This window comes from Ursus maritimus, unplaced genomic scaffold (assembly GCF_017311325.1).
Source record: "Ursus maritimus isolate PB19 unplaced genomic scaffold, ASM1731132v1 scaffold_24, whole genome shotgun sequence".
NCBI classification, from domain to species: Eukaryota; Metazoa; Chordata; class Mammalia; order Carnivora; family Ursidae; genus Ursus; species Ursus maritimus.
The window spans coordinates 21,578,722-21,603,777 of record NW_024424897.1 but is presented as its reverse complement, the minus strand read 5'-3'; the positions used below and the strand labels follow the sequence as shown (position 1 = coordinate 21,603,777).

The window sequence follows — 25,056 nt, the reverse complement described above, 5'->3', positions numbered from 1 at the left end:
TGTTATATCATCCTAGCTTCATGTTTAAATTACCATTTTAGATACTGCTTCACAGGAAGACTGTTAACGTAGCCCCAAAATGTTAACAGTGGTTATATTAGAGGAAGAAGGGAGATCACCTTTGACTTTGAGAAATATTTGAAATACTTTACGACAAGCATATATTTCTTTTAATTACCTTGTCTTAAAATATATTAAAGAGAAAAAGTTCATAATGAGAGAACAACAGTCTCCTCCCACACTCCCCGCTCCCCTCAGGCCCACACCTCCCAGCTTGAATGCCTTTAATTACCTTCTAGTTTCCAAAGATGTGTCAGAATTTCTTATCTGCTGCCTCATTCTCTTTACCACTGTGCGTTTACATCTATCGCTTTACTTTATTTAGTGAGGTTTCAAGAGGGAGAGAAAATATGACCAATCTGCCATTTTTAGTCAGAAGCCCATGCATACAATCCAGGCTGATTTTTGGACTTTATCATGTAGGGAAAGCGATGTATTGAAGAATAGTTGGCTCTTTGTTATAAAGACACCGTGCTAGTGACTGGGGGTGGGAGGACGGGGATGGCCTGGGAGGGGAGCACCCAGAGGTTTGAGGGGAGAATGGTTCGAGGGCTAACATGTGGTTAGGAAGGCACTAGGTCAGCTTCTCACCCAGCTGCAGCAGGATGGAGAGAGCAACATGGAGGACACAGAGGAGCCGCGCGTCAGGGTCCCGGCCCACACCCTGGGGCTGCTCGCTCCAGTTCTGCTCCAGGACAGATCCCACCTGGAAGGAAACACACCACACTGTAAAGCTAGGAACAAGGAAACATGCCAGAAATGGCAAATACTTGGCCACCCTTCTTAGTCCTGGGCCGTGGCAGATGCAGTAATCCATTACGGCACTTCCTCCTGCAGATCCTGGAAAGCCTCATATTCTCAACGTAGTGACAGGCACTGCTAATCAATGTTGGCACTGCCATCCTGGGGCTAACAGTTTTCCGCCCTCCATCTCTAGCCCATAGGCTAGCAACAGTCTAGAAAGCCCAGCCCCAAGTTGTCTTAGAAACCAAGTGTTCCAGGGAGTTGCCACAGACCAGCTGAATGGATGTGAGTTGACAGAGAGCTGTGAAGTAGGGAGGACTGTACCCTGGGACTGCTGAGTCCCTTGCGAGCACGGGCATTCACTTCCACTGGGACCCTGGCCCTCAGCCCTGGCTGTCTTACCGGGTCCTTCAACCGGGGCAGGGTCCCCTTCCCTAGGGCCTCAGCCCCAAGACACTGCTCCTCTGCTCCTCAGACAGCTCTGGGGGCAAAAAAGAGGGTGAAGAGGGTGGCTGGCAGAGAGGGGCAGCACACAGTGGGACAGGGCTTCAGTGTCTCATCAGACCTGGGACCAGCAGCAGAAGGAGGTTCCAGAGGGCCCCTGGCAGTGACAGATGAGAGTTATCCCAAGCAGGCTCCTGCTGTGGTTCCTGCTTCCCTCTCAGCCTGCAGGACGTCAGTCTATGCCAGCAGGTAGAGGGGGCATCCTCCAGTCCCTGGCCTGGGGAAAATGGCCAGGTTCTAAAATGTGAAGGTCTCTCTTGCATAAAATGTAAAAGGCAATGTGCGCCCCCTTCGTCCTAGGATTTGAATCCCCACAGACCCCTCTGCTTGGCAATTCCTCCACACCAGCGTACAGTCACATCCCTCCCCACCAATCAAAGCCTCTGGGATACCCAGGATGGAGTCGGTCTGTGCCTTTACCAAGAACCCAGCAGCCTTAAAAAGGCTACTTATGGGAAGACCTGTTAGACCATCTATAGGTCACCAGAGATCAGGACCTCGAACACCGAGGGCCAGGAAACGGGGAGGTGAGCACCAGTCCTGCTCTAGCGGAGAGCGGCAAGTGCGCTCTGAGGCAGCTTAGCACATCTCTTTGTTCCTTCTCACCCAGACCCTAGAGGCCTCTCACCATGTCCTGCTCCTTCTCCTTCATGTTTCTGAAATCCTCTCAACTCAAGGACTTCCCTGTAGAGACAGCAATTAAGATCTCGATTTACCCTTGGGGCGCCTGGGCGGCTCAGTCAGTTAAGCGGCTGCTTTTGACTCAGGTCATGATCTGGAGGTCCTGGGATTGAGACCTTCGTCAGGCTCCCTGCTCAGCACAAAGTCTGCTTCTTCCTCTCTCTCTGCTGCTCCCCTGTTCATGCTCTCTCTCTCTCAAATCTTAAAAAAAAAAAAAAAAAAAAAAAAAAGAACTCGACCTACCCAGCCAACGAGCTCCATTATTAACAAGGACCCTGTAGACCCCATTCTTCAAGAGACCACTTTTCTGTCTCTTTCCTTCTTCTAATCTTTTCCTGAAGCATCCTTCTTCCCAGACACCCACCATCATTGCCTCCCGCTAACCTCACCTCCATCTTCCCAGCTCACCCCCAGTCTAGTACCAACCCCAAATTCTTCTCCGTCTCCAAGAAATCAAAACTTATTTAGTCCTTGCCATTCAACGTGCATGCTGCAGCTTCTGCAAGTTTCTTGAATTTTCTGCCACATCTAGACCTCTCTCTACCCCTTCCCAAGGCCTCTTAAGCAGTACAGCTCTTTGGGGATCCAGGAGAAGACTCTGAAATTCCAGAGGAAGCCACATTCAGAATCACAGGGATCTTCTAGTCTAACCCACTCATGTGAAAGTCAGGATAACCAAGGCTCTGAGGCTACAGAGCGTGAGTGGCAGAGCCGCTAGACCCTGAATCTCTCTGACTGCCAGGTCCAGTGATCTTTTCACAGCCAGTGCTATGCGAGAGCTGGACATTAATTCAATCGTGCTTCCCAGGCCTCTCAGCCTTCTTTAAGGGCTGAGACCCCAGGACCCGGCATACTGACCTACACAAAGTAAGTCAAAGTTGTCAGAGCCTGGAAACCCTAGGCCAACATGCAATCCAACCTGTTTCTGCAACAGACAGGGTTTTTTCCTGCCCATACCTCGGTTTCCACCCCTAAGTGCCCCCTATTCCATTCTCAACCCTAAAAACCCGATAATTCTGGGCCATTTGTTATCCTCTTTTAAAAAACAGTACCCTTACCCATTCTGGAATGATGAACAGAAGGCCTAGAAGCCACTCACCTTCCGGAAAGGATTTTTGTTGCCCAAGAAACAAATATCTAAACTAGTGCCAGAGCGAGAGAACCAGTTCTCAGAAAGACAAGTTCTTTCTCTGTCTCTGTAAGTTCCTCTTTCATGTCTCTCCCCAATCCTCATACCCTGCCCCTCACCAAAACAAAAAATGAAAACAAACTCAGGAAGAGCTAGGCATTAACACCTCTAGCTAGGGAAGGATTAGTGTCATGAATCCTGGGTGTCTGACCAAGGAGCCTCAGTCCTCCTACCCAGCTCTGAACCCTCCCCCTTCCCTGGAACTACCCTCCACCTTCAAGCTCACCAGGGCCCTTCCAGGCTGACGCAGAGCCTGGCTGAACCTAGCCCCACCTACCCTGCCCCCACCAGGCCTTGCTTACTCATTCTCCCCATGTTGGGGAAGATGAGCTGCTTTACTCAATAGCCCCGGACCCCTTTAGGGGGTTGGTCACTGACCTGTGGCGCTAGGAAAAAAGAGCTCATATTGATTAATCCCTAGGTGCTTTGCATGATTATCTTGCCAGATCTCCTAAACAATCCCCTTTTACAGATGAGAGAACTGACGCTCAAAACAGATTAGCAGGGGCGCCTGGGTGGCTCAATGGGATGAGCATCTGACTTTGGCTCAGGTCAGGATCCCAGGGTCCTGGGGTGGCGGGCAGTTGGGCCCCCTGCTCAGCAGGGAATCTGTTCCTCCCTTTCTCTCTGCCCCTCCCCCTACTCATGTGCCCTCTCTCTCTCCCTCTTTCTCTGTCAAATAAATAAAATCTAAAAAAAAAAAAAAAAAGGATCAGTAGGTAAGCCAGTTTCACAGCTAAAATAGTAGCAGAGCTGAAATATGAACCCGTATCTGACCCCCAAACTCATGCTGTTTCCACTGCTGAGTCAATAAATGTTTATGGAGGACCTTTTTATTCCAGGCACTGTGGCTCCTGCCTTCCTGTCTCTCAGAAAGGGAGGCAGACAATAAGCAAAAAATCCCCATGTAATTATGAACCGTGAGAAACGCTGAGAAGCAAATGAAAACAGGGCATCACAGGAGAGTAACAGCGGAGGGACTTAGCAATGCCACACGCACTTTCTTGGGGTGAGAAGAGAAGGCCTAAAAAGGCCAAGGAGCCGTTGAGATTGGTCAGGGAGGTCTGGAAGAAGAGCTAAGAGCCTGGGGTCTGGGCTGGCATCCCCTGACCTGGGGCGGGTGGGCCAAGGCTTGCTTCTCTCACAGACCCCGCCTCCCAGGGTCCCAGCCTCGTGTGCATCCAGCCCACAGTGTACACTGCCGTTCCCGTGCCAGGGCCCCTTCCGTGCCGTCTCCGGAGTCTCTGCCACCAGATACAGGTCTGCTCTCGTTCTCCGGATCACTTGCCACAAAGCAGGTAGTCTTCCCCTCAGCTTCCTGGAGGGAGTGGAGGGGGAGGATTAGAACTCAGGATCCCAGGAACCCCACCAGCCAGTGACATTTCTCCCTCTCCATCAGCTAGTTCCTATTTGAGACTGAGGGTCTCTGACGCTGGAAACCCAAGGGACATGGCACCCCAGCATAGTTCACTGTCCCCTCGGTGGGGGCAAGGAGGTGGGAAGTGGGAAGGGAACTCATTTGCATCTATAGAAGATTGTGTGCCAGCACGAGGTGCTTCCCACATCATTTCACTGCCCTCTCACCACAATCCTACCATGTAGGCAGAATTGCACCCATTTCTCATTTGGAAATTGAGACAGGCATAGAGACAGGTTGTGAATGGTCCAGGGTCACACAGCTACTAAGTGTAGAGTTGGAATTCAGACCCTAGTCTGTATGAGTCCAAAGCATGGGCCCTTCCCATGGCACTGAGACAGGCATCTTCCCAGGTCCTAACGCCCACTTCTCTGAGATGGGGCTCCAACTGGGACCTGGCCACACTGTCCACAGCCTTGGGCTCCAGAAGACACCTTTGATTCCATGAGGATATAAAAATAGCCTGATGGAACATCATCCGAATTTGTACCCGAAAGACCCTCGAGGAGACCTGCATCCTTGCCTCTGCTAACCCCTCTACCTAATAGCCTCCCCCCAGGTCTATATATATACACCACAGAGCCTCATTCTAGCAACAACAGGCATTCTAGAAAAAACTCAGCTCCCTTAGAAAAACTCCAAAGGCCCCTCAGCAGCAACACTATGGTAGGGAGGGGTCGTTCAAAGGCCCAGTAAAACTTCAGTGTCTTTCACTTTTTAACTAAAAAGGGCACACAAAAGGCATTGCGCACTGCAGGAGGGCTAGCCCTGGGGCAAGGCTGCGTCCCCTCCCCCGAGCTGCCCCACACTTTCCGACAACTTCAGCACGGAAAGAAAACACCCACGCCAACAACAAAATCCCTGCTGAGGGGGAAGGCTGGTGATGTCCCCGTAAGTCCCTGGAAGCACCATGTCCTCCGCCATCAGAACCTCTGAGACACTTGTTAGCGCCACCCTGGCGGGGTGGGTGGTGGCGCTTTCTGTGCGGTGAACGTTCTGCGCAGGGTGCCTTGATTTCACTGCACTTCGCTCCGGCTGTCTGGCTGTCTTACTGAGCACCGACCGCGCGCAGGGGATAAACGCAGAGAGGTTAGTAAAGCCAGTCCCGCCCGGTCGCGAGCGGTTCCTACTCGACGGAGGGGGCATAGCTCCCACAAGGCCGACTGAGGCTGCACAAAACCCAGATGTGGGCATCTCACGAGGAGAGCAAAGCAGAGTGGCCTCTTGAAACCAGCAGGCTGGGTCCAAGTCAGAAGAATCAATCACCCTGGAGGGTAGCGGGATGCGAGTGAGTTGGGGGTCTCAGAAGGTTTCCTGGAGGCTGATCCAGGAAGAACTTCTGGAAGGGGAAGAGGAGGGCAGGCCTGAGTGAGGAGCGGGCTCGGGGAGTGTTGGGAAGGGGCATGAGGGGCTGCACCAGCCAGGATACCTCCCCCTCAGATGCCCTCAGTGCCCAAAATGGGCCTTCCCCCTCTTCCTCCCCATGCTGCCCGACTCCAGCCTCCCCATGCTCAAGGGAATCCAGATATTGCTGGGGTATCCGGGTCTCCAATATCTTGACTCTCTGCTTGTGGGACCCGCAGAAGGCCCCTGCGATTGTTAATTCTTTGGGTAACTTCACTGTCAACGTTCCCTTTGAGTCTGCCATGTCCAGAAGTTGGGAACTCAGCCTTTGGAGTTCTCTGGAAAGGGAAGGGTAAAGGTCATGCTGCCAGGCCGAGTGCCCTTCTCTCAGACCTCCCAGATGTGAGCCTACAGAGGGGGAAGAGCTTCTACTGCTGGGGGGGGAGGGGGGGGCGCAGGGCTGGATCTCCATAGCAAAATGCATTTTGGAACTGGTGGAACCGTGGCAGAACTGGCAAGAGCGCCTCATATCAGTCCTACATGTGTGACCCTAACGTCCGGGCCCATCTGTTTCTTGAGCCATGTGAAAGTCTGCACGTACTTTGTCCAAGAGGAAAGAAAAATGAAACCTTATGCACAAAAACAGGATAGTACGGAGAAGGGTGAAAAAAGACTAATTTTACAGGAGAGAAACTTGATAAACACCACATCCGCCAGGTGACCAAGGTCAATACCAGCAGCGATAAGTCATGTTGACAGCACGTCCCCTTGCTGCGATGCAGTGCGAATGGCACTTTACCTCCACGGTCTCCCTCCCCAAACCCATTACCTCAGTCGAGCCGTGAGAAAAAAAAACATCAAGCAAATTCCAACAGACAAGCATCCTACAATATGCCTGACCGGTACTCCCCAAAACCGTCAAGGTCATCAAAAATAAGGGCAGCCTGAGAAATTGTCAGAGCCAAGAGAAGCCTCGGGAGATAAGATAACTAAAGGTAATGTAGTATCGTGGATGAGATCTTGGAACAGAAAAAGGATATTAGGTAAGAACCAAGATAATCAGAGTGAAGTATGTGGACTTTAGTTAACAGGAAAACAAAACAAAACAAAATAAAACCCAATGCATACTTTAACCATACCTTCAGCGCCATAGAGTGAAAAAAAATAAAAAATCCATTTGAAAAGGAAGCAGGCCAAGTTGCTGAAAATCAAATCAAATTACCAATCCACTTCATTTGTAAGTTTTGTTTGTTTAAGTTTGGTTTCACCTCTGCCTCTGAATTTTTTATGCAAACAGACAGACTTTCCCTTAAAGGAAGTTAACCGAGTCGGATTTTTTTTTCTATTTAACGCTTTGCCCTGTCCCTGGAGAGTAATATGATAATGGCAAAACACCCTAATCCTAGTTTAAAGTTTTTTTTCTGTTTTCAATGAACTGGTCATTTAGCAAACTTTTTTTGAGAACCAGCTTTTAGTAAATTCGCTCTTGGCAGTTTGCTTCTCAGAGAATGAACTCAAGAGTCTTTGAAAAATGATAATCTTGCAATTTGCCTGAAGCCCCTTGCTTGCTTAACGAAACTCCACTTGTGGAAAGGCCCACCGCCTCCAGGTAACCTGGGCCCTGCTCCTGGCGACAGAACGGCGGTGCCCGGCACGTGGCAGGTGTTCTAAAACTGGACAGTGGTACTGTTTAGGTTCTTTCCCGTCTCTCGGGGAGACCTAGATGGGCTGTAGCAAAGACATCTGAGCCGGAAAAGTCCTCACCCTGAGGTGCGAGAAAGGAGTCTCCCGGTGAGGGTTCAACAGCACTTACCCTGGGGCTTCTGAAATCCAAAAAACTGAATGCGGAGGCAGGGGCATGGAATGGACTCCTCTATAAATCCCGCAAGCCCTTAGGGAGTTCTGGTCACCTGCTCAGTCACGACCTCCGGGGAACAGCAGGGCTAACAGCCAAGAGCAGAACGACGGGGCTGGACTTCGACTGGAGGCTCCTTCTGCACAGCCGCTGTGATAAATGATTTACCTAACCTAGCCCACCTGATTTCTGCAACAGTCTTCTCGAGTTGGCAGATGAGGAAACAGACTTAGAGGGAGAAAGCAACTTGTCCAGCGGTCAGCGAGCTGGTAAGAGGCAGAGCCAGGCTTAGAAACCAGGTGCCCTCGGCTCTAAGGCCTGCGTCCTTTCTTAACCACTAAGCAAACTGCCTCCGTTTATTTATCTGTCTAAATCATAAACATAGCAACACACCAGAAGACCTCAGCTAATTTAAAAGTGAATTATTTACAAAGGGAAAACATGAGAAAGGAAGACAATTTAGGAATAATTTCCAATAAAAATAAATGTCCACTTCCCCCGTTCCTTTTCTCCCCACGCATTTTCGTGTGTGTGCATTGTCTTTTGTGCATTTTTTTCAAGTTTTTATTTAAATTCCAACATCTTTTGTGCATCTCTTAAACTGAGGCGTATGGACACGTGCATACAGGCTCTAGTACATAAAATTGTTTGTTGACTGCCTGCAGTGGAGAGCTGACAGCGTGGTACAGCAGGAGTGGGCGAAGCGTCCGGGCTGGCCATCTCTTACCCCCTCATACTGACCTTGGGGCCCAGAGCCAGCATATCAAGTAGCCCTTCACCCTCCCTTCTCTCCAGTACATCCTCCAGGGTGAGGTCTGGCCCGTGGTACTGGTGTCCCCAGAAATTTCTCTTCCCCCTCACCAGAGAGCAGCGGTGAAATCTGTCAGCGTCAAGGATTCTTCTGACAGCAATCATATCCCCTCCAACATCCACCTCTTGGACCACAACTCTCGTGATTTCCTCAGATATGCTGGGCATTGTGCCTTGACCAACTGGAGAAAAAGAAGCCAATATCATTTTGGGAGAGGGGGATATTGGTTCAGGTTTTTAAATCTACCTTTGGCAGCCTGGGGTCAATGAAGATCCAAAAGTTCTAGAACAATGAGGACTTGGAATTATTTGCCTTCCCCGTTTCTGGAAGGTAAGGTGTTCACTACACACTAAGGAGGGTGACCATTGCAAATGCTAGATTCCCTTCTGTCCTTTATAGAACCTTTCCGGAGGAAAGATGGAGCAGTGATTACCCCAAATGGAAAGGAGAGTGAGACCTAATTTCTGCATCTCCCATGGCTGAGTTGCCCCTTTGCTCAGAGGGGCCTGAGGGATAGGAAGGCAAGCCCACCATCTTCCAGCCAGAGCCCCCCCCCCGCCGCCGGTGTTGATGAAAAGAGGACCCAGGAAGAGATGAGGGGCATGGCCGCCAGACCTCGGTTGCCAACCCCAATGAGTACTTCTGGGACTCCCTCCCTTGCTGTATTCTGCAAGGCAGTGGGATGGGTGCTCCTACCAACCACTTCCCAATGAGACAGTGGTAAGTCGGCCTCAGAAGGAAACAAGAGAGAAAGGATGGAGTGTAAGAGTGGCTTGGGGGTGGGTGCCCTGCATACCCCCCCCCACTCCCATGGTCCTGTCTCCTCAGTTACTGGTCAGCCTCTGAAGGGTCCCCTTATTCTGGGTAAAATAAAATGAATCCCAAAACCCTACCTGGGGCATCTCCCCCACCCACTCTCCCCTTCACCCACTCCTGGTCTACAGTTGGCCCTTGTACCTCTCTAGCTCCCCTGCGGGACCCTCCATAGGTCCGTTACCAGGGCAACCTGACACATGCAGCTGGTCCATCCCTGTTTCTACTCAGAGCAGCTCTTCGTCCCCACCACACGGGACCCTTCAGGTGCTCCTACCTCCAAATCCTTCTCTCTCTCTCTCTCTCTCTTTTATTTATTTATTTGAGAGAGAGAGAAGCAAAGGGAGAGGGAGAGAGAGAATCCCAAGCAGACTCCCTGCTCAGTGCGGAGCCTGACTCAGGGTTCAATCTCACAACCCTGAGATTGTGACCTGAGCCAAAATCAAGAGTCAGATGCTTAACTGACTGAGCCCCCCAGGTGCCCTGCCAAATCCTTCTCTTTCTCTCCCCTTCCGGCCCTCTGCGACTCCTTCCTCTGGAGATGTTTCCCTTTCTTCAGGCTCCTCTGCTTTCCTCCTGGGGCCAGGACTCCCCTCACAAGCTTTCTGGGCTCCGCCTCCCCATCCTACCTCTGACCACCTTCCTCTAAGTTCCTTCCAGCTGGCCCAGGCACCCATGCTCGCCTCTCCGGCCCTGCCCCCATCTCAGTGGCCAGCTCTCAGCTCACTCCCAGCCCAGGAATTCTTCCGGGTGCCCAGAAAGACGGTGCCTAGGACCCCCAGGCCCATCCCAGGGGCCACGCACCTCAGTGGCTCACCAGGCATGGCAGCTGTGAGAATCCGCTCTGTAAGATCTCTGCACGGGTGCTGGCCACTGTGTGGCAGGGAGCCCCAGGAAGGGAACTGAAAGAACTGGAAAGCTGGGCAGGGCTGGGGGCCCCACCTCTCAGGCCTTCAGATAAGCCACATTCTGGCTGGGCCGGAGGTAGGCAAGTCCAGAGGTAAGAAACGCTTCCCTCTTCTTGGACTCAGGGAGCAGGTCAGAGAGATATCTGTATATTCACCCGGTCCGTCTTTGAGGTGAGTGTGGGCCAGAGAACGGGGCGGAAGGGGCCATCCTGGGCCGTGCCACCCAAATGCCAGCAGGCAACGGCTGTGGCTGTGCCCGGGACACGAGGAGAGCGATCGAGCTGGAACCCGCTACCGAGGGCCACGCTGCGGTGGGCAGTGCTGCAGACGGGGAACGCAAGGAGCGGCCGGCAAGGACTCGGCCTCCCCCGCCACGCGCTGCCCGTGGCCCCCTCAGGGAGATGCCTGCGCCGGCCCTCTCGACCCAGCTCCTTCCCCAGGGAGAAGCTTGTGGCCCCCACCCCTCAGCCCTCGGGGATTACCACCTGACTGAGCCTGGCCTGTCTTCTGCCCCCCAGCCCGCCCCGCAAGCAACATTTAAGGACGTGATCGCGGCAGTAACCCCAGAACTCGTGCTGACGTGGTGACCTCGTACCAAGTGTCTCCCAGGTGCTAATCCTCACGACAGCCCCGACACGGATTATCCTGCTACACGGAGGGAGAAACCGAAGCTCGGGGAGGGAAGGCCTCAAGGCTGCTAAGCGGCGGAGCAGGGTGAGAACCCCGGTTGTTGTCGATGCGCACCGGCCTCAGCCTGACCGCACCCCCGCAACTCCACGGGAGCTCCCAGGGCACCCCACCCCCAGCACCGGGCCCAGGGGCTGCACTGCTCCTCCCGGCGCTGCGTGGGCCTCACCCGGTGGACGTGGGCAAAGACCCTGCACCCTTCCCAGCACCCACTCCAAGGACACTGAGGCGGGCCCAGAGCCAGAGAGGGGCCCAGACGGCCCTGGGCGGCTCCTCCTTCCCCCCGGGACTTCACACCTGTCTCAGGAACAGCACCTGATCCTGCAGAGTGAAAGGCCCAGAACCCCAAAGATCCGCGTTCCTTCACCAAAGGACTCCCTCCTTTCCTGGCCCTGTGGGGCCTAAACGAGAGGAGAGGAGGCACAGATTCCCCCGAAGACTGGAAAGGACAGGAGGAAAGGCAGCGTCCCAGGGAAGGAGCACTGAGGGAAGAGAAGTGAGAACGGAGGGAAAGCACCCCGAGGAAAGGACTGGGACCCCTCGGGACTCCGGCTTCATTCACGAAGTCACTGACCCCTCCCTGGCCACGCACGAGCCATCCTCTGCCAGCGCGGCCTCAGGAGACCAGAGGTGTAAGTTCAGAGGAACAGCCAGGCAAGTCACGAGCAGAATTCTGCCCTCTGGCCGGCTGCTGCCTCTGCCAGTTCCCTCCCAGCCCCTCAGGCTTGCTCAGCGGGCGAGGGCAGCAGGAAGAGCCGCAGCCCCAGAGCCCCTCCCGCCATCCAGGCAGAGGGTCCCCGATGCTCCCACACTGCCCCTGCCCCCTCCCCCGGGGCCCTCCAGGAAGCCGAGGCCAGACTCAGGGGAAACAGGAACACATTGTCCTTTATTTGCGTTTCTCAGAATACTGTACAAAGGGAGTAAAAATCCTATTCACACATTGCTTACAAAGATTTTGAGGTGAAAGTTCCCTATGATACATGGGGTGATACAGCGGGGGAACCAGGAGGCAGGAAACGGGACCAATGACCTCCCCTCCTCCCTCAGGGCCCTGGGAGGGGGCACGGACACCCACACCTTTTCAAAAGTAACACAGACCCTGGTCAGACTGGGAAGGGGAGAAAGGCGGCTCCTCTCAGGCTCCTGCCCCACATCTCCCGCCCCCAGGCTGGGGAGACAGTGCCCGCAGGTCATTCCTGACTCCTTCCGCTATCCCGCTTGGGCAGGGACTATTCTGTGGTCCATGTGCCCCATTTGGGGGTGGCCCCAGAGCCCCACAGGTACATGCCACACAAGTGGCCCTGCACCAGCTCTGGTCTGCATGGGGAGGTTACCAGGTGGAGGCTGAGAAGGGCTCTACCACTCACCACGTGTCCCAGTTTCCCCACAGCCCTCACACCACCGCACAAGGCAGTGTCGAACTGGACCCAAGCTAACGACGACTCACAGGCCTCTTCAACCCCTCTCCACCCTTCACGCTAACCCAGGAGCTCTAACCGCCCCCCACCCCAGCCTCCCATCCTATAATCACCACCATGCCTCAGGCAAATGAACTCTGAGCCTGCCCCCATCCTGACCACTTCCCAAAGGCTGAGATTAGCTCTGGCTTCTATCCCCATCCTCCTCCCTCACACCAATCTCTGCAGCTATGTGGCCCCTTCTTCCAAGTCTCAATTCACCATCCGCCCCTGCCCCAACCGCCCTCCCCACCGCCACCAGGGCCAAGATAACAGTGGACGCGACTCCCTCTGGGACCAGGCCATCCACACCCGGCCCCACCATCCCTCTCCTTACCCTCCCAGCTGCCAAAAGCATGAGACTTGCAACAGACAGCTCTCTACCGGAGGGATGAGGCCCCGTCACGTGCTTGCTTTTATATATCCGAGCACACACTGTCATCCTAAAGACTTAAGAATTAAAGTGGAACCATCCAGAAGCTGTACCGTCCCCCTGCTCCCCTTGCAGGGGTTAAAGTGCTTTAGCAGTCTGAGGGTGAGCAAGTGAGCAGGGGGTTGCTCTTGTCCCAACCTCACAGGTCTGCCTTCAGCCGGGAGCCCAGCCCATTCCGTGACTGCCCCCGCGAAGTCTCGATCCAAAAGGCAAAATGAAAAGATCAAAAAAATCAGAAAGGGTCAGAGACCTGGGGGGGCCCACCCGAACCCCACTACACGCTACTCCAAGTTGGCTACCAGGGGGAGTGAGGGGGGAAACGAGGGCCCCTAGGCTCGAGCCCTAGCTCTAGCAGGATCCAGAGGCTCCTTCTGTCTTCGGCTTGGCAGCACAGGCTCCTGCCCCTCCCGCGCCAGCCAGGCAGGGGAAGGGGCTGCGCCCTCAGTACTTATTGATTCCAAAAATCCGGACCCCGTGGAGCTGGGGCAGTTTGGGGATGAGCACACTCATCAAGGACACGGTGTTGAGGACGAAATGGATCTGGTCATACTTGGTATAGAAGCTGGTGAGGAAGTACCTGGGTGGGAAGGTTGGGAAGAGGCGTAAGACTCTGTTTGGAGGAGCCCTTCCTCCCTCACTGCCGGGTGGGGAGTGGCAGATCCCTGCTAGCTGAGGAGTTATGGGAAAGACCCCCGGAACAGAAGCAGGGTGGCAAGATCTCCCTGGTTAAAGGGGTCCCTCCCAACCCAGTCCCCTCACTTGACCCCAGGTCTGGGGGCTTCCATCCCTGGCAGGCAGGAAGGCCCATCTGGTGAAAGACAGGGCCAGGGAGGCGCAAGGCCTGAGCCCAGCAGAGGACCCGGGGATCCTCCAACTTCCCTTCCTCTGCTCATTCCCATGCCGAAAGCCAGAGCAGGGGGCAGGTTTAAGCCTGGCAGGGCCCAGGGTTCCCCAGGCCTTGGCCGGCCTGCTGGCGTCTTTCTCTACTCCAGGCACTCACAGCACGATGGGTGTGATGGTTAGGAACTTCCGGGAGGCTGTGAACTGGACCCCGTAGTCCATCTGCTCCCAGTGCGTTAGCAACCTCGCCTTGCCCTGGTCCGGAGTCTCGAAGGGTGTCCCCTTCACCGTGTGCAGGAAGATGTACATGCCCTGGAGGGAGGGGCCTTCGTCAGAGGACACTAGAGGCAGAGGGCCCTCCCGCTCAGCTCCTCCGCCCCCGTCAGACAAGTGGGCCCTGTGTTACGTGGAGCCTCCCTCTGAGGGGCAGGGGGCAGCGGGCTGGAGGTCAGGACGGAGCAGCTGGGAGCCTGGCAGGAGAAGAAGGGGATCCACTGGGTGAGAGGGCAGGCCTGGCATGGGGATAAGGCACGGGGAGAACTTAGCTGCAGAAATGCCCCTCTGGCCCAGTAGGAGCTTCGCCGGGCCAGCTAGCTGGGGACAAGCCACGGGCCCCGCTTGGGTACAAGCGATCGAGCATGGGCTGAGGGAGCAGAGGGGCCAGGGTGGAAGATGGCCGAGATCTGGACTTGGGAGAGGGCCGTTTCTGTGCCAGGCTGGGTGCCTGGGGACTCTCTGGAGCCCTTGGTTCAGCTCCCAGTGGCCTTCCCTCCAGGTCCACAGGCCACCCCCTCCTGTCCTCTTCTCAGAGTGCACACGGCTGGAACCCAGAAGTCGGAGGGAGGCAGAGATGAGGTCTGGGCTCCGGTGACAGATGTGGCCCACGTCTGGGGGGCCCGTCCCACTCCCCAGCCCCACCAGAGAGCAGCGCACACGGCTGGGGTGGGCCCTCACCATGTTGTGGATGAGGTTGGTGAGGGTCCAGACGACAGGCACGCTGACAAAGGGGATGCTGAGCAGCACGACATGGAGAAGCCCGATGGCCAACACATAGGACAGCCAGATGCCGCGGCTGTTCATCACCCGCGTGTTGGGGTTCACCTCACTGTGCGCCGTGCCCACGTTCATCCTGCCGCCCCTCTCCTGCCGCTGCTCTGCAAACAAGCAGCACAGGAGAGACAGGTCACACCACTTCCCTGCCCCCTCACGCCATCCAAATCCCGCGGGGTGGGAGGCTCTGCTCTCCCCAACAACTCCAGGCAGTTCTGCTGCTTTGATTCTTAAGCGAAGCGGCCCAAGAAAGGCCGTGTGGACTTAACTCCATTCATTTCCCATTGCCGCGCTGGGATAAACACCAGGTCGCCCCACACACTGGCCAATCGGGACGGTGCCCCTCCAGGCACTGGGACTGCCTGGGTGGATAGGTCATCCAGAGCCATCCAGCCCAGAGCAAAGAAACCACTGCCTGTTCTCCAATCTCATCTTCCAGAGCATTCCCATGAGGGCCCTTTTTCCACAAGGCCCAGGGGAGGGGAGAAGAGGCCTGTCCCCTCAGAATCACGCAACATAACCCCTGCTGGACTGTCTTGCGGAGGGCCTGATATGGGGCATCTCCTACCTCTGAGCTCCCCGCACCATTAGAATGAACAAAAGAGGGCAGGGCCTGTGAGAACGCGCAGCTGTAGATGCTGTATTTAGGGGTTATTGCTTCCACCCCCTCCCCTAATTCCCCAATCCTGGGTTTCTCCCCACCCCGAACCAGGAAAACTGACAGAGCGGAAAGAGGGAGAGAGGGAAGAAAGGAGAAGACAGCAGACTAAGGACAACCTCTGCCCAGACTTGGAGGCCTCTTTCTTGGTGACACAAACAACTCATGCGGGATGTTTAATCCATTTGGCAGCCACTCAGGCTAACCCTTGTGATGCCACCCACTCCACTGCCAAACCACCAGGGCCCTTTTCCCCGTCACAGGAGGGTGAGGGTGGACAATGTGGCCAACTTCTACGGCTCCCATGGGTCGCTGAAACCCACATCAACACCCCCCTCCCAAGGACACAAAAACCACATCTGGGGCCTGTCTCCTGCCCCCTGTCCTCTCTGCCCGCGCAGCCTCACTTGAGCCTCTTTTCCCAGCACCTGCACCATGCTGCCCCTTGCCCAGCTCCAGGGGCAGAAGCCCTGCAGCACGAGGAACCAGCAGGGCTGCCCTTGATGCCCCAGAAACAATGCAACCCAGTTGCATTCCTGCATGCACGGAAGGAGGGGAATGAGCAGCCCCTGGTCTAGGGCTGGCTGTCCCCAGATCCCTAAGGGCCCTGGAACCAGCAGGAGGTGGGAACAGACTGCCTTTGTACTGACTCACCTCCCTAGGTGAGGGAAGGTCCTGCCTGATAAAGACCTTAGGTCATCACCATGGTAACAACCCCATCTTTCCTGGGGGTGCAGAAAGGGGTCACAGATGGGGTATCCGGAAAGTAGCCAGAAGGCCACCCCCCTCCCCCTGCTGCAACAACCCCCCTCAGATTCCGCTTCTATCCATCTCTGGCTAGGATCACAGCCAAGCCTGTGTGGGAGCCAGGATTCTCAAGGATCAGTTCCTTACTTCCAGAATAATGAGAACAAGTTTCCTCTTCTCAGAGAGCTCCAAGCTAAGAGACCTCAGGGGAAGTGTGACCCACAACACACCTTCCCCACATGCAAACACGCGTGAGATGGCCCAGGGTGCACCTAGAAGTGATGCTCCTGGGGCCCATCAGCTCAGCCCATTAGGCTGGATAATTGGGCCTAACAGAAACCCAAGGAACTAGAAAACCGGGACTGGCTCGGTTGTTTACCTTCCCAAGGCCTTGGAGCTTCATTTGCCCTAACACGGCTCCTGGGACACATACTAAGCAAAAGCCTGGGGCGGTGGGGAGCTGGCTAAGAAGTAAGGCCTCTGAAGGACTTACTACTAAAGAGAGCCACAGAGCTCCCCCAGTCTGACCAGAAACTGCTGCCCCTCCCCACTTCTCCCTAACCTAGACATACAAAGGTATAGGAGTGCAGAGACATGTAGCTGTCCCTGGTATTCTGTCCAGCAGTACCAAGGGCTTTGCTGAATCCCGGATCATCCTACACTCGTTTCTTGCTCAAACAGGGCATACAATGAAGATCAATGAGTCTAAGGAGGGGCCTAGACTTAGGACCTAACTGGTACCCTCAGAAGCGTCTTCCTGAAGACTGAACACTAGCTGCCCTGGCAGCAGAAATCCTAAAAGACGCCCCAAAAGACAGAAGAAATCAAGAAACTAAGAAAACGATGGCAGCCAGAAAACCCTCCTAAGAGGTTTGTGTGACTAAGGGTCCATATCGTTAGTTAAAAGAAACAAAACAAAACAAAACAAAACAAACCACCACCACCAACAACAACAACAAAAACAACTGCCCATTGCCCAGAGGGAAGAAACAGGGAGAAGAACCTGGCAGAGGCAGAGTAAGTCTACAGCAGCTGAGGCTGAAAAGTTCTGTTGCCCTAGCTGGCAGGTGGCTGCCGTGGCGGTGCCTGATGTGGTTTCATAACCTGTCTCAAACCAAAGCCTGCAGCAACTCTGTTCTGTTAACTACTTTCTTGCTGGTAGCTCTTTTTTACTCCTTCCCTCCCTTCACCACCGCCCCCCCTCCCCCACCGGCTGCGCGCACACAAATATCCCTGCCCAGCCTGTCAGTCTGGCACCTAAGCGCGGGCCACAGCGCGCCCCAGGACAGCTGCCAGGTGAGCGCTTCCCCTTCTTTCCCCCAAGTAAGGGCAGCCCTTTAAGCAGCAAACCTTCTGCCTTCTCGATGAGGAGCACAAAACATCCAAGCCCAACGGGGAGACTCTGGCAGCTCTCCACAATGCCATTTTCGTTCTGCCCACCGCCCAGCCCGCAGGGCCACAGTCACTCACCTCTCAGCTCTGGCCCTGCCTCCCGGACTCGCGAGGGCCGTGGGAATGGAAAGACGGCTAGTACCGGGGCGAACCCCCACTAGCTGGGGAAAAGGGTGAAACAAGGAGGTGGAGTCTATGCTATTGTTGGGATTTTCGGAGCGGGACCTCAAGCCGAAGAGGGGCCTCCCGCTCCGCTCGCCAGCCTGGGACCTCGCACTCGGAGCCGGCCCGGCCCGGCCCGAAGCCCCACCCCCACCTCCACGCGTTCACCCAGCCCTGGAGGCGGCCAAACCTTTATCCCCGAAGCCCAGCCTCTCCCCGCCCCCTCCCCCAGCCCGAGCACTCCTCCCGACTCCCCAGATTCGGTCTCCCGCCTCCACCTTCCCCTGTGGGCATCCCTTCGGCTGATGCACCCCCTCTGCTGTTGCACCCCCACCCACCTCCGCTCACCCTGCCCGGGTCCCCTCCAGCCCGGGGCGCTTCCCCAGCAGCCCCCACCTTCTTTCCCGCCCCGCCTCTAGCCCCAAGAGGAGGCTCCCGGTTCGGCCACCCCGAAGCCGCTCGCCCGGACTCACCGTACAGGGCCGGCGGTCTAGGGCCCAGGAGGGGTGCCCGGGGGCCGGGGCCGCTGCTGCTGCACCAGCTGTAACAACCCACGGCGGCAGCCACCCCGCTGGCAGCTCCGGCCGAATCAGCGCCCCGCGCCGGCCCCCGCGACGTCACCGCCCAGCGCCGGCCCGCCGGGTGCCTCCTGGGAGTTGTAGTTTCTCCCTTGGCCCGCGTACGGGCCCGCCCGGTGCCTCCTGGGAGTTGTAGTCGTCGTCGTCAGCCCGCGTTTCCCCCCCGCGCCGCCCGCTGCTGTCTTGGCCTCGCTGGGGCCGCAGGGCTAGATGTCTCAGTAGCACGCGAAACTGACATCAGATGGTATTGCTTTGGCGTGTAGTAATTCCTGCTTTTGCGTCCGCGCGCTCCAAGTGAGGTTTACTCTTGCCTGGTTTTGAGATCAGAGGTTTTGGGTTTTTTTAAGATTTTATTTATTTATTTGTCAGAGAGAGAGCACAAGTAGGGGGAGCGACAGGCAGAGGGAGAAGCAGGCTCCCCACCGAGGAAGGAGCCCGATGTGGGACTCTATCCCAGGATCCTGGGATCAGGACCCCAGCCAAAGGCAGACGCTTAACCGACTGAGCCACCCAAGCGTCCCTGTATATTAGAAGGAAATTCAGAGTTTTAAGTGACTTGCCATAGGTCCCTGCTGGGTCCCAGCATGGACCAGAACCCAGAGATTCGACCCCACGTCAGAGTGTTTTCACTACACCCCGCTGGCTCTGCCCTGGCTATATATTGGCTCTACGAGAAACAGCCTAGCAGGGTCCATTGCCCTGGCAGGCCCTCCTGGAAGCTGGTTTCTCACGACGTTGGTTAGGAGAAGAGTCTGGAGGACAGAGAATGCAGCTTATGGACAGCATTTGTCCAGAGCCTGGCTACTCTTCAGTTAACTTGGACCAGGCTGCCAACCCACATCCTCGGCCTCCCCACATTAGGCGTCAGAAGACACCACGTGTCTTGGGAAGACTCCATGATAAATAGTTAGGAGCCTAAATTCTAGTCCCAGGTCAGCTTGTGTGGCTTTGGGTGGGAGGCTCCACCCCTCTGGGCCACAATTTTCTCCGCTGTATGCCCCAAAGGCAAGGGCACAGATCTTATTGTCAGGCCAGCATAACAGGCACTTTTTTACCAGCAGTGTGACCCCGAGCAAATAACTTGTCTTAATCTCCGATTCCACACCTGTGAAACCCTACCTCCAAGGTTGTGAGAATTCAAAGGAATGTAGGTAAAGCACCTGTTGCGTGTAGGAAGCTATTCCCTAGGAGTTTGAACTAAATGGCCTTGAGGTCTCCTGGGTCAGTCCCACTCTCCATGTCACCAAAAGGGCCTTGTTTGAGTCATTTTCACTGTCCCCACCCAGCTTCTAAGTCCGCTCTGAACCGTAGGGCTGGAATAGCAGGATCAGATGACGTCATGACATGCCAACCTGACCGGCTGTAAACACACCCTGAATGAATGTGAGGGGCCAGAAAGGAGAATGCTGGCCCAGGGAAACTGGGGAGCAGTTCTCTGACACCTCACCTACCCTTCCCCAGGCGACTGCCAGGAAATAGTCATCACAAAGCTGGAGGGGACCCCCAGAGGCACCTAGTGGGAAGCAGGTGGATATCTGAACCACTCAGAGCAGGAGCACAGGAAGCTTCTCAAATCTTTCCAGGGCCAATGGCCAAAGAGCAGTCGTCCCAAGACCAAAATAATCACCCCAAAGTCTGAAAAAGCTCAACCGTATACAAAAGTTTCTCCTGCTTCGTGGGAGCCCCTTTTTTGTAGTCAGCCTTCAGAAGACTTAAGCAAACAACTGCGTATTGGCCTTGCTACAGAAACCTCCCAGCATTGAGGCAAGAAAGATGTCTTTATTTTTTCCAAAGCGAGCCTGCTTGATTCCTTTGACTCTTCTATGGAATTCTTCCATCGTCCCTCAAGTTGATCGAGCTGTCTGGATCTTTGCCAGCTTCCTCAGATCTCTGTGAAGTTCAAAGACCCAGACTGGGTCCACGTCTCAAATAAGGGCCTGACTAATGCGTAGTCTAACGGAAAGATTACCCGACATGCCATGCCCTATTAATAACTCCTGTTATCGAGGTTTGTTTTTTTTTTCCACAATGAGAATGAACAGAGTTCTGACTCACTCTAGGTCTGTGGTAAATTGTAGATCACTTTCTGCTGAATTTAGCCTGAGTCCCTGTCATCATCTTTCTCCTTCTCTAGCTCTCTGCCCTCATAATTACCCTGTCTTTACCAAACATCCTTTAGCCATGAATAGGCCTACGTACTGTTCAGAATGAGTGACCGCACTCTTATGTGGTTCTGGGGAATACACAACCCCTCGGACTAACAATTGGTAATATGTGCCAAGAGGCTGAAAAATCACTCAGGCCTTAGAGCCGTGATTCCATTTCCGGTAGCATATTTTAAGGAAGTACGCCCCATGTACTATGTGGGAGAATGTCCATTCCTGCGCTGTTGTTGTTGTTGTTTATAATAGTGGAAAACAGAAAGCAACCTGAATGCCCAAGAAAAATATTATGGAGGGCCACCTGGGTGGCTCAGTCGGTTAAGTGTCTGCCTTTGGCTCAGGTCATGATCCCAGGGTCCTGGGATGGAGTCCCCACATCGGGCTCCCTGCTCAGCCGGGTGTCTACTTTTCCTTCTCCCTCTGCTGCTCCCCCTGCTTGTGCTCTCTCTCTCTCCCTGTCAAATAAATAAATAAATAAATAAATAAATAAATAAATAAATAAAATCTTTAAAAAATATATGATAGTGCGTCCATCAGACGGCATAGGGTAAAGCTATATAGTTAGTGGTCCTGAAAAACCATGGGGCAGTATGGGAAAATGTTTGCTAGGTTATATGAAAAGATCAGGGGGAAAAAATAGCATGAGTATTCCCCAGGGACGCAGTCAGCAAAATCTAGGAACAGGGAAACTAGAACAAACATCCAATCCCTTAACAAATAAATTAGAAGGGAAAAAGGAGAGGGAGAGACTTACAGATCAAAACAAATTAAGCAGTCTGTCAACCAAAGGCCATATCTGGACCCTGTTTCAAGCAAACTAACTTAAAAAAAAAAAAAAAGGATTTTAGTAAGTTATCGTGGAAATGTGAATCCTGACTATACAAATCGATGATTTTAAGGAATAATAATGTTTAAGGCATGATATGGCCTTGTGGTGATTTTTTTAAATAAAAAGTCTTCCTTTTCTTTTGGAGATATATATACTAAAACATACGTGGAGGAAATGACATGATGACTGGATTTGCTTCAAAATGATCTGGGCGTAGGGACTTGGAGGAATAAATACAAGAAGCAAGATGGGCCGTGAGGTGATAATTATTGACACTGAGAGATGGGGACATGAGATTCCTTTTATTATTTTTTCTGCTTTTTTATGTTTGAAACTGTCTGTAATAAAAGCTTTTATAAACCTGTCTATGCAGGTGATGATAACAGTGATGATAGGAAAAAACAGAGCAGCACCATTGGTTAGATCCTGGCGCCAGCTGCTACGGGTTCAACAACCAGCTCTCGTCCTCACCAGCTGTGTGACCTGAGGCAAGTCACTGAACCTCTCTGTGTTTCAGTTCATGGAAATGGGGATGATCACGGTCATGCCCACCTCATGTCGTTGTGAAGCTTAAATGGCTCCGTAAGTGTGAAGCACTTACAGCAATTCCTGGCACCTACTAAGCGCTCTGTGTTACTTTTTATTAATCCAGCCGACATTTGAAGGATGTTTGAGCATCTACTTTACGCAGCTGTGGAAATTCAACAAAATAAAAACAGATCTTGTGTTAGGGTGGAGGGGTTGGGGGTCATCTTCTTCCTGCTCCAGTTTCAAACCTTGTGTAATGTGAGATTATGAGTTTTCAATGTTTTATGAAATGTGTGTGTGTTTTGAAAACAGAGGGAGCCACTCTCACAGGCTCTCCTGCCCTCTGGGAGCTCCTTAGTCTGCTGAGATAGACACATTCCCCAGCCTTGGCGTTTCCATCTGGCAGGGTGGCGTGGCCTCTGCTCGCTGCAGATACAGCCATGTGGGCCGAGATAGCAAACATGGGCGGGGTCATAAACTGGGAACACATTCCCGAGATGATGGCAGTGCATGGGAAATGAGGAGGTGGGACATCAAGAAACAGAGCCCCTTTCCCTGACTGCGGGCGGGCGGGGGAGTGGGGTACCTCTCCACTCCTACTGCCCCCTACTCCCCTCCAGAATCCCCTCCGATTCATTCTTTCACCGCCCCCCCCCCCGCTCCCCCTACCTCACCTCCCTCCTTCCTGAAGGAGGGTCACGCCCAGACCAAGTGCAATGAAGAAAAGAGCTGTTTATTTCCTTGGCAGTGGGGTTTGGGTTTGGGTGGGGGGCACCCCAGGCCTGGGGTGGCAGCGGTGGGGAGGGGGGCAGTGATGCCGAGCAGACAAAGAAGCACTGAGTGAGAGCTACTGAGATGGTGAGAAACAGGGAGCAATGCCAGGGGGCCCTCGCTCTGCACCCCGCACCCAGCCCTGTGGTTGGCTATTTGGGGCTGCAGAGAGAAAGGGCTGGAGCCGGCCAGGGCCTCCGGGCCCAGAGCCAAGGCCTGGGAACCAAAACCTCTGACTGGGAACCAAGAGCAGGGCTGTTCTTTAGACACCCCTCAATCTGCATATTCTCTGATATCGACCGTTGACATTTTCTCCCCTGGAAAAAAAAAAGTAGGCTAGAAAACTGCGAATATTACAGATCAAAAAGGCAACAGATATGAAAACAGGTTTAAGAAAAAATCCCCTTGTGCCCGGCCAATGGCATTACTACCCCTAGGAGGCCCCACCTCTCCAGAAATCCTGGGTGGCCACTGCCCCAGATCACCCTCCTCCCCTGTCTAATGACCGCTCCTCCACCGGTAATAACAACAGCTAACTTCTGCAGTGTTTGCTGTGTTCCAGGTATTGGGCAAAGGGCTTCACATGTGTAGGCTCTTTTGATCTTTAAAATGGCCCTGTGTGTTTATTTTCCTGACTTTAAAATGGAAAAATTGCAGTACAGAGAGTTTAAATATTCTGCCCGAGGTCACAGAGCTAAGGAAGTGGCGTTTCTTCCAAAAACCCATTCCTGGCCACACCCCCTGTCCAATGCGTGGCTCATGCATTGACCTTCGGTGCCTTGTAAAGACTTCTCTCTGCACTGAGGGCACTATATTTAAGTTATCTGCTACACACCCGCTTCCCCTGCTCGGCTGCTTGCTCCATGACTTACTCATATGTATTTCCTCCACACAGTGGGTTCTCAGTGAATGTCAGCAGGACAGACCTGACCCGCACGTCCCAGATACACCCCCTCTGAGCTCCTAACCATTCTCGGAACACACCTTGCTCTTTCTGGCTCTTAGCTGGGTCTACAATGCTTTTGCCTCCTAGCCTTTTCCATTTGGTAGACTCTTACTCATCCCTCAAGGCCACCCTCACCTGTCACCTTCTCTGTGGAGCCTTCCCCAGCTGCCCAGGCACAGTCTACTGCTCGGACCTCCAGGGTCCTCTGACCTCTGCAAACACCCCAACTAGAGCCCACCCCTCGGCTATCAGACGTACAAACCTGGCTTCATCTATTGTCTGGGGGACATTTTACCTCTCTCTGCATCCCCAACACCTAAGAGGCCCAGGAGGTGTGCGTTGAATAAACAAGAGATGGATGGGTATACACCCCCTTTGCTATTTCCCACGAGGAAATTTCCAGCAAAGGCCTTTGCTGCCTCTTCTGCGTACACTGCCCAGTAAACTGGCATTAGATGAGTCCCTGGCTGACATGACGGGTAAAGTAGCTAGGCCTCCTCCTTTCCTTTCAATTATCCGTCTTTTCCAGGCTGGATGTGGACACTTTCCACATCAGGGAGCAGGGACCTGGAGGCCTACTTTCTCTCCTCCAGGGTCACATCTCAGAGGCATGGAGTTACTACCCTTGGAGAGAGGAGCTGGGACTCAGCCCAACCAGGGTGGGCGTCTCTTCTGGGCCCTACACTTGGGAGCCAGGCCCTGCCATGCCTCAACCTCTTCCCTGCCCCACCATCATAGACACACTGAACATCAGGCTGGAAGGGATCTCAGAGAACATGATGTCCAGAGAAGCAAAGGTCCAAGGAGATTGGAGAGGGATGCACGCAGTGGCAAAAGTGGTCTTGGGCCCGGTCCAAGGGTTTTCCCATGTACCCCATAAGTCACGGTGAAGAATGGAACACCCCAGTCATTGCTCCTTTGGTTCCGTGCCATAGCTTCTGCTCAGGCCTTTACCACGTCCCACCTGGTCTTTCCTCCACCAATACATCCGCCACACGACCAGAAAGTGATCGAAACATCAAAGCTAATCTTAAAACCCTTCATCTACCAGCCACTAAATCCAGTCCCAAGTCTTACGTGGTAGTAAAACCACAAGGATCTGGTCCCTTTCCATTTCAACCATAGCCTTTGACACCATCTCTTCATTCTGAAGTCTAGGAGAAGCGAAAGCTTCTCGCACTCCCCTGCTCTTGCTCGTACCCTACTACTCCACCTGATGAACTCAGCCTTGGAGACCCAGCACGGATGTCACTCCTTGGTAAAGCCTTCCCTGATATCCTGGAGAAGTCAGCATATCAGGTAAGAATGCCCCCAGCTGAAAGCAAAAGAAAACCCAAGCAAAGGAATGATTCCGACCTTCAGTTGCCAGGAGAGTCAACTAAGGAGCTTTTAAAAGTCCCCATCCACTGGACACATGCCAGAGCAAGTTAATCAGAATCTCTGTGGTGGGCACGGGCACCGGTGGTTTTCAAAACCTCCCCTAGTCTAAC

The 25,056-nt window shown here is 53.8% G+C and overlaps 2 protein-coding genes and 3 long non-coding RNA genes across 9 annotated transcripts in view; 2 read left to right on the top strand and 3 right to left on the bottom strand.

Moving 5' to 3' along the window:
• Positions 1 to 357: 357 nt before the first annotated feature.
• Positions 358 to 11,506, bottom strand: GSDMB (gasdermin B). 3 transcript variants are annotated; one of them, XM_040640683.1, is made up of 3 exons: positions 8,536 to 8,728; positions 4,409 to 4,496; positions 358 to 766 (listed from the first exon to the last, which is right to left on the bottom strand). In XM_040640683.1, the coding sequence occupies exons 1-3, from the start codon at positions 8,592 to 8,594 to the stop codon at positions 635 to 637; spliced, it is 279 nt and encodes a 92-aa protein (XP_040496617.1). In that variant the 5' UTR covers positions 8,595 to 8,728; the 3' UTR covers positions 358 to 634. The 3 variants fall into 3 exon arrangements, with proteins under 3 accessions (XP_040496617.1, XP_040496615.1, XP_040496616.1); XM_040640681.1 differs by lacking the exon at positions 358 to 766 and adding an exon at positions 11,311 to 11,506 and having other exon boundaries at positions 4,180 to 4,496; positions 8,536 to 8,786; XM_040640682.1 differs by lacking the exon at positions 358 to 766 and adding an exon at positions 11,329 to 11,506 and having other exon boundaries at positions 4,180 to 4,496; positions 8,536 to 8,786.
• A 1,345-nt stretch (positions 11,507 to 12,851) lies between these two features.
• Positions 12,852 to 18,371, bottom strand: ORMDL3 (ORMDL sphingolipid biosynthesis regulator 3). 2 transcript variants are annotated; one of them, XM_040640680.1, is made up of 4 exons: positions 18,226 to 18,371; positions 14,698 to 14,897; positions 13,904 to 14,055; positions 12,852 to 13,480 (listed from the first exon to the last, which is right to left on the bottom strand). In XM_040640680.1, exons 2-4 carry the CDS (start codon positions 14,869 to 14,871, stop codon positions 13,345 to 13,347), a joined length of 462 nt encoding a protein of 153 aa, XP_040496614.1. In that variant the 5' UTR covers positions 14,872 to 14,897; positions 18,226 to 18,371; the 3' UTR covers positions 12,852 to 13,344. The 2 variants fall into 2 exon arrangements, with proteins under 2 accessions (XP_040496614.1, XP_008687588.1); XM_008689366.2 differs by lacking the exon at positions 18,226 to 18,371 and adding an exon at positions 17,669 to 17,867.
• On the top strand, positions 17,416 to 22,134 carry LOC103661649. 2 transcript variants are annotated; one of them, XR_005837402.1, is made up of 2 exons: positions 17,416 to 17,494; positions 21,695 to 22,134. It is a non-coding gene; the product is annotated as an uncharacterized LOC103661649 (long non-coding RNA). The 2 variants fall into 2 exon arrangements; XR_005837401.1 differs by lacking the exon at positions 17,416 to 17,494 and adding an exon at positions 21,008 to 21,580.
• Positions 22,135 to 22,566: 432 nt separating this feature from the next.
• Positions 22,567 to 25,056, bottom strand: part of LOC121105000 — an 11,214-nt gene continuing 8,724 nt past the window's right edge. The window contains exon 3 of the long non-coding RNA XR_005837404.1: positions 22,567 to 22,937. This is a non-coding gene — a long non-coding RNA (uncharacterized LOC121105000). The remainder of the gene's footprint in view (positions 22,938 to 25,056) is intronic.
• The window catches only part of LOC121104999, a 1,119-nt gene continuing 787 nt past the window's right edge, over positions 24,725 to 25,056 (top strand). The window contains exon 1 of the long non-coding RNA XR_005837403.1: positions 24,725 to 24,865. This is a non-coding gene — a long non-coding RNA (uncharacterized LOC121104999). The remainder of the gene's footprint in view (positions 24,866 to 25,056) is intronic.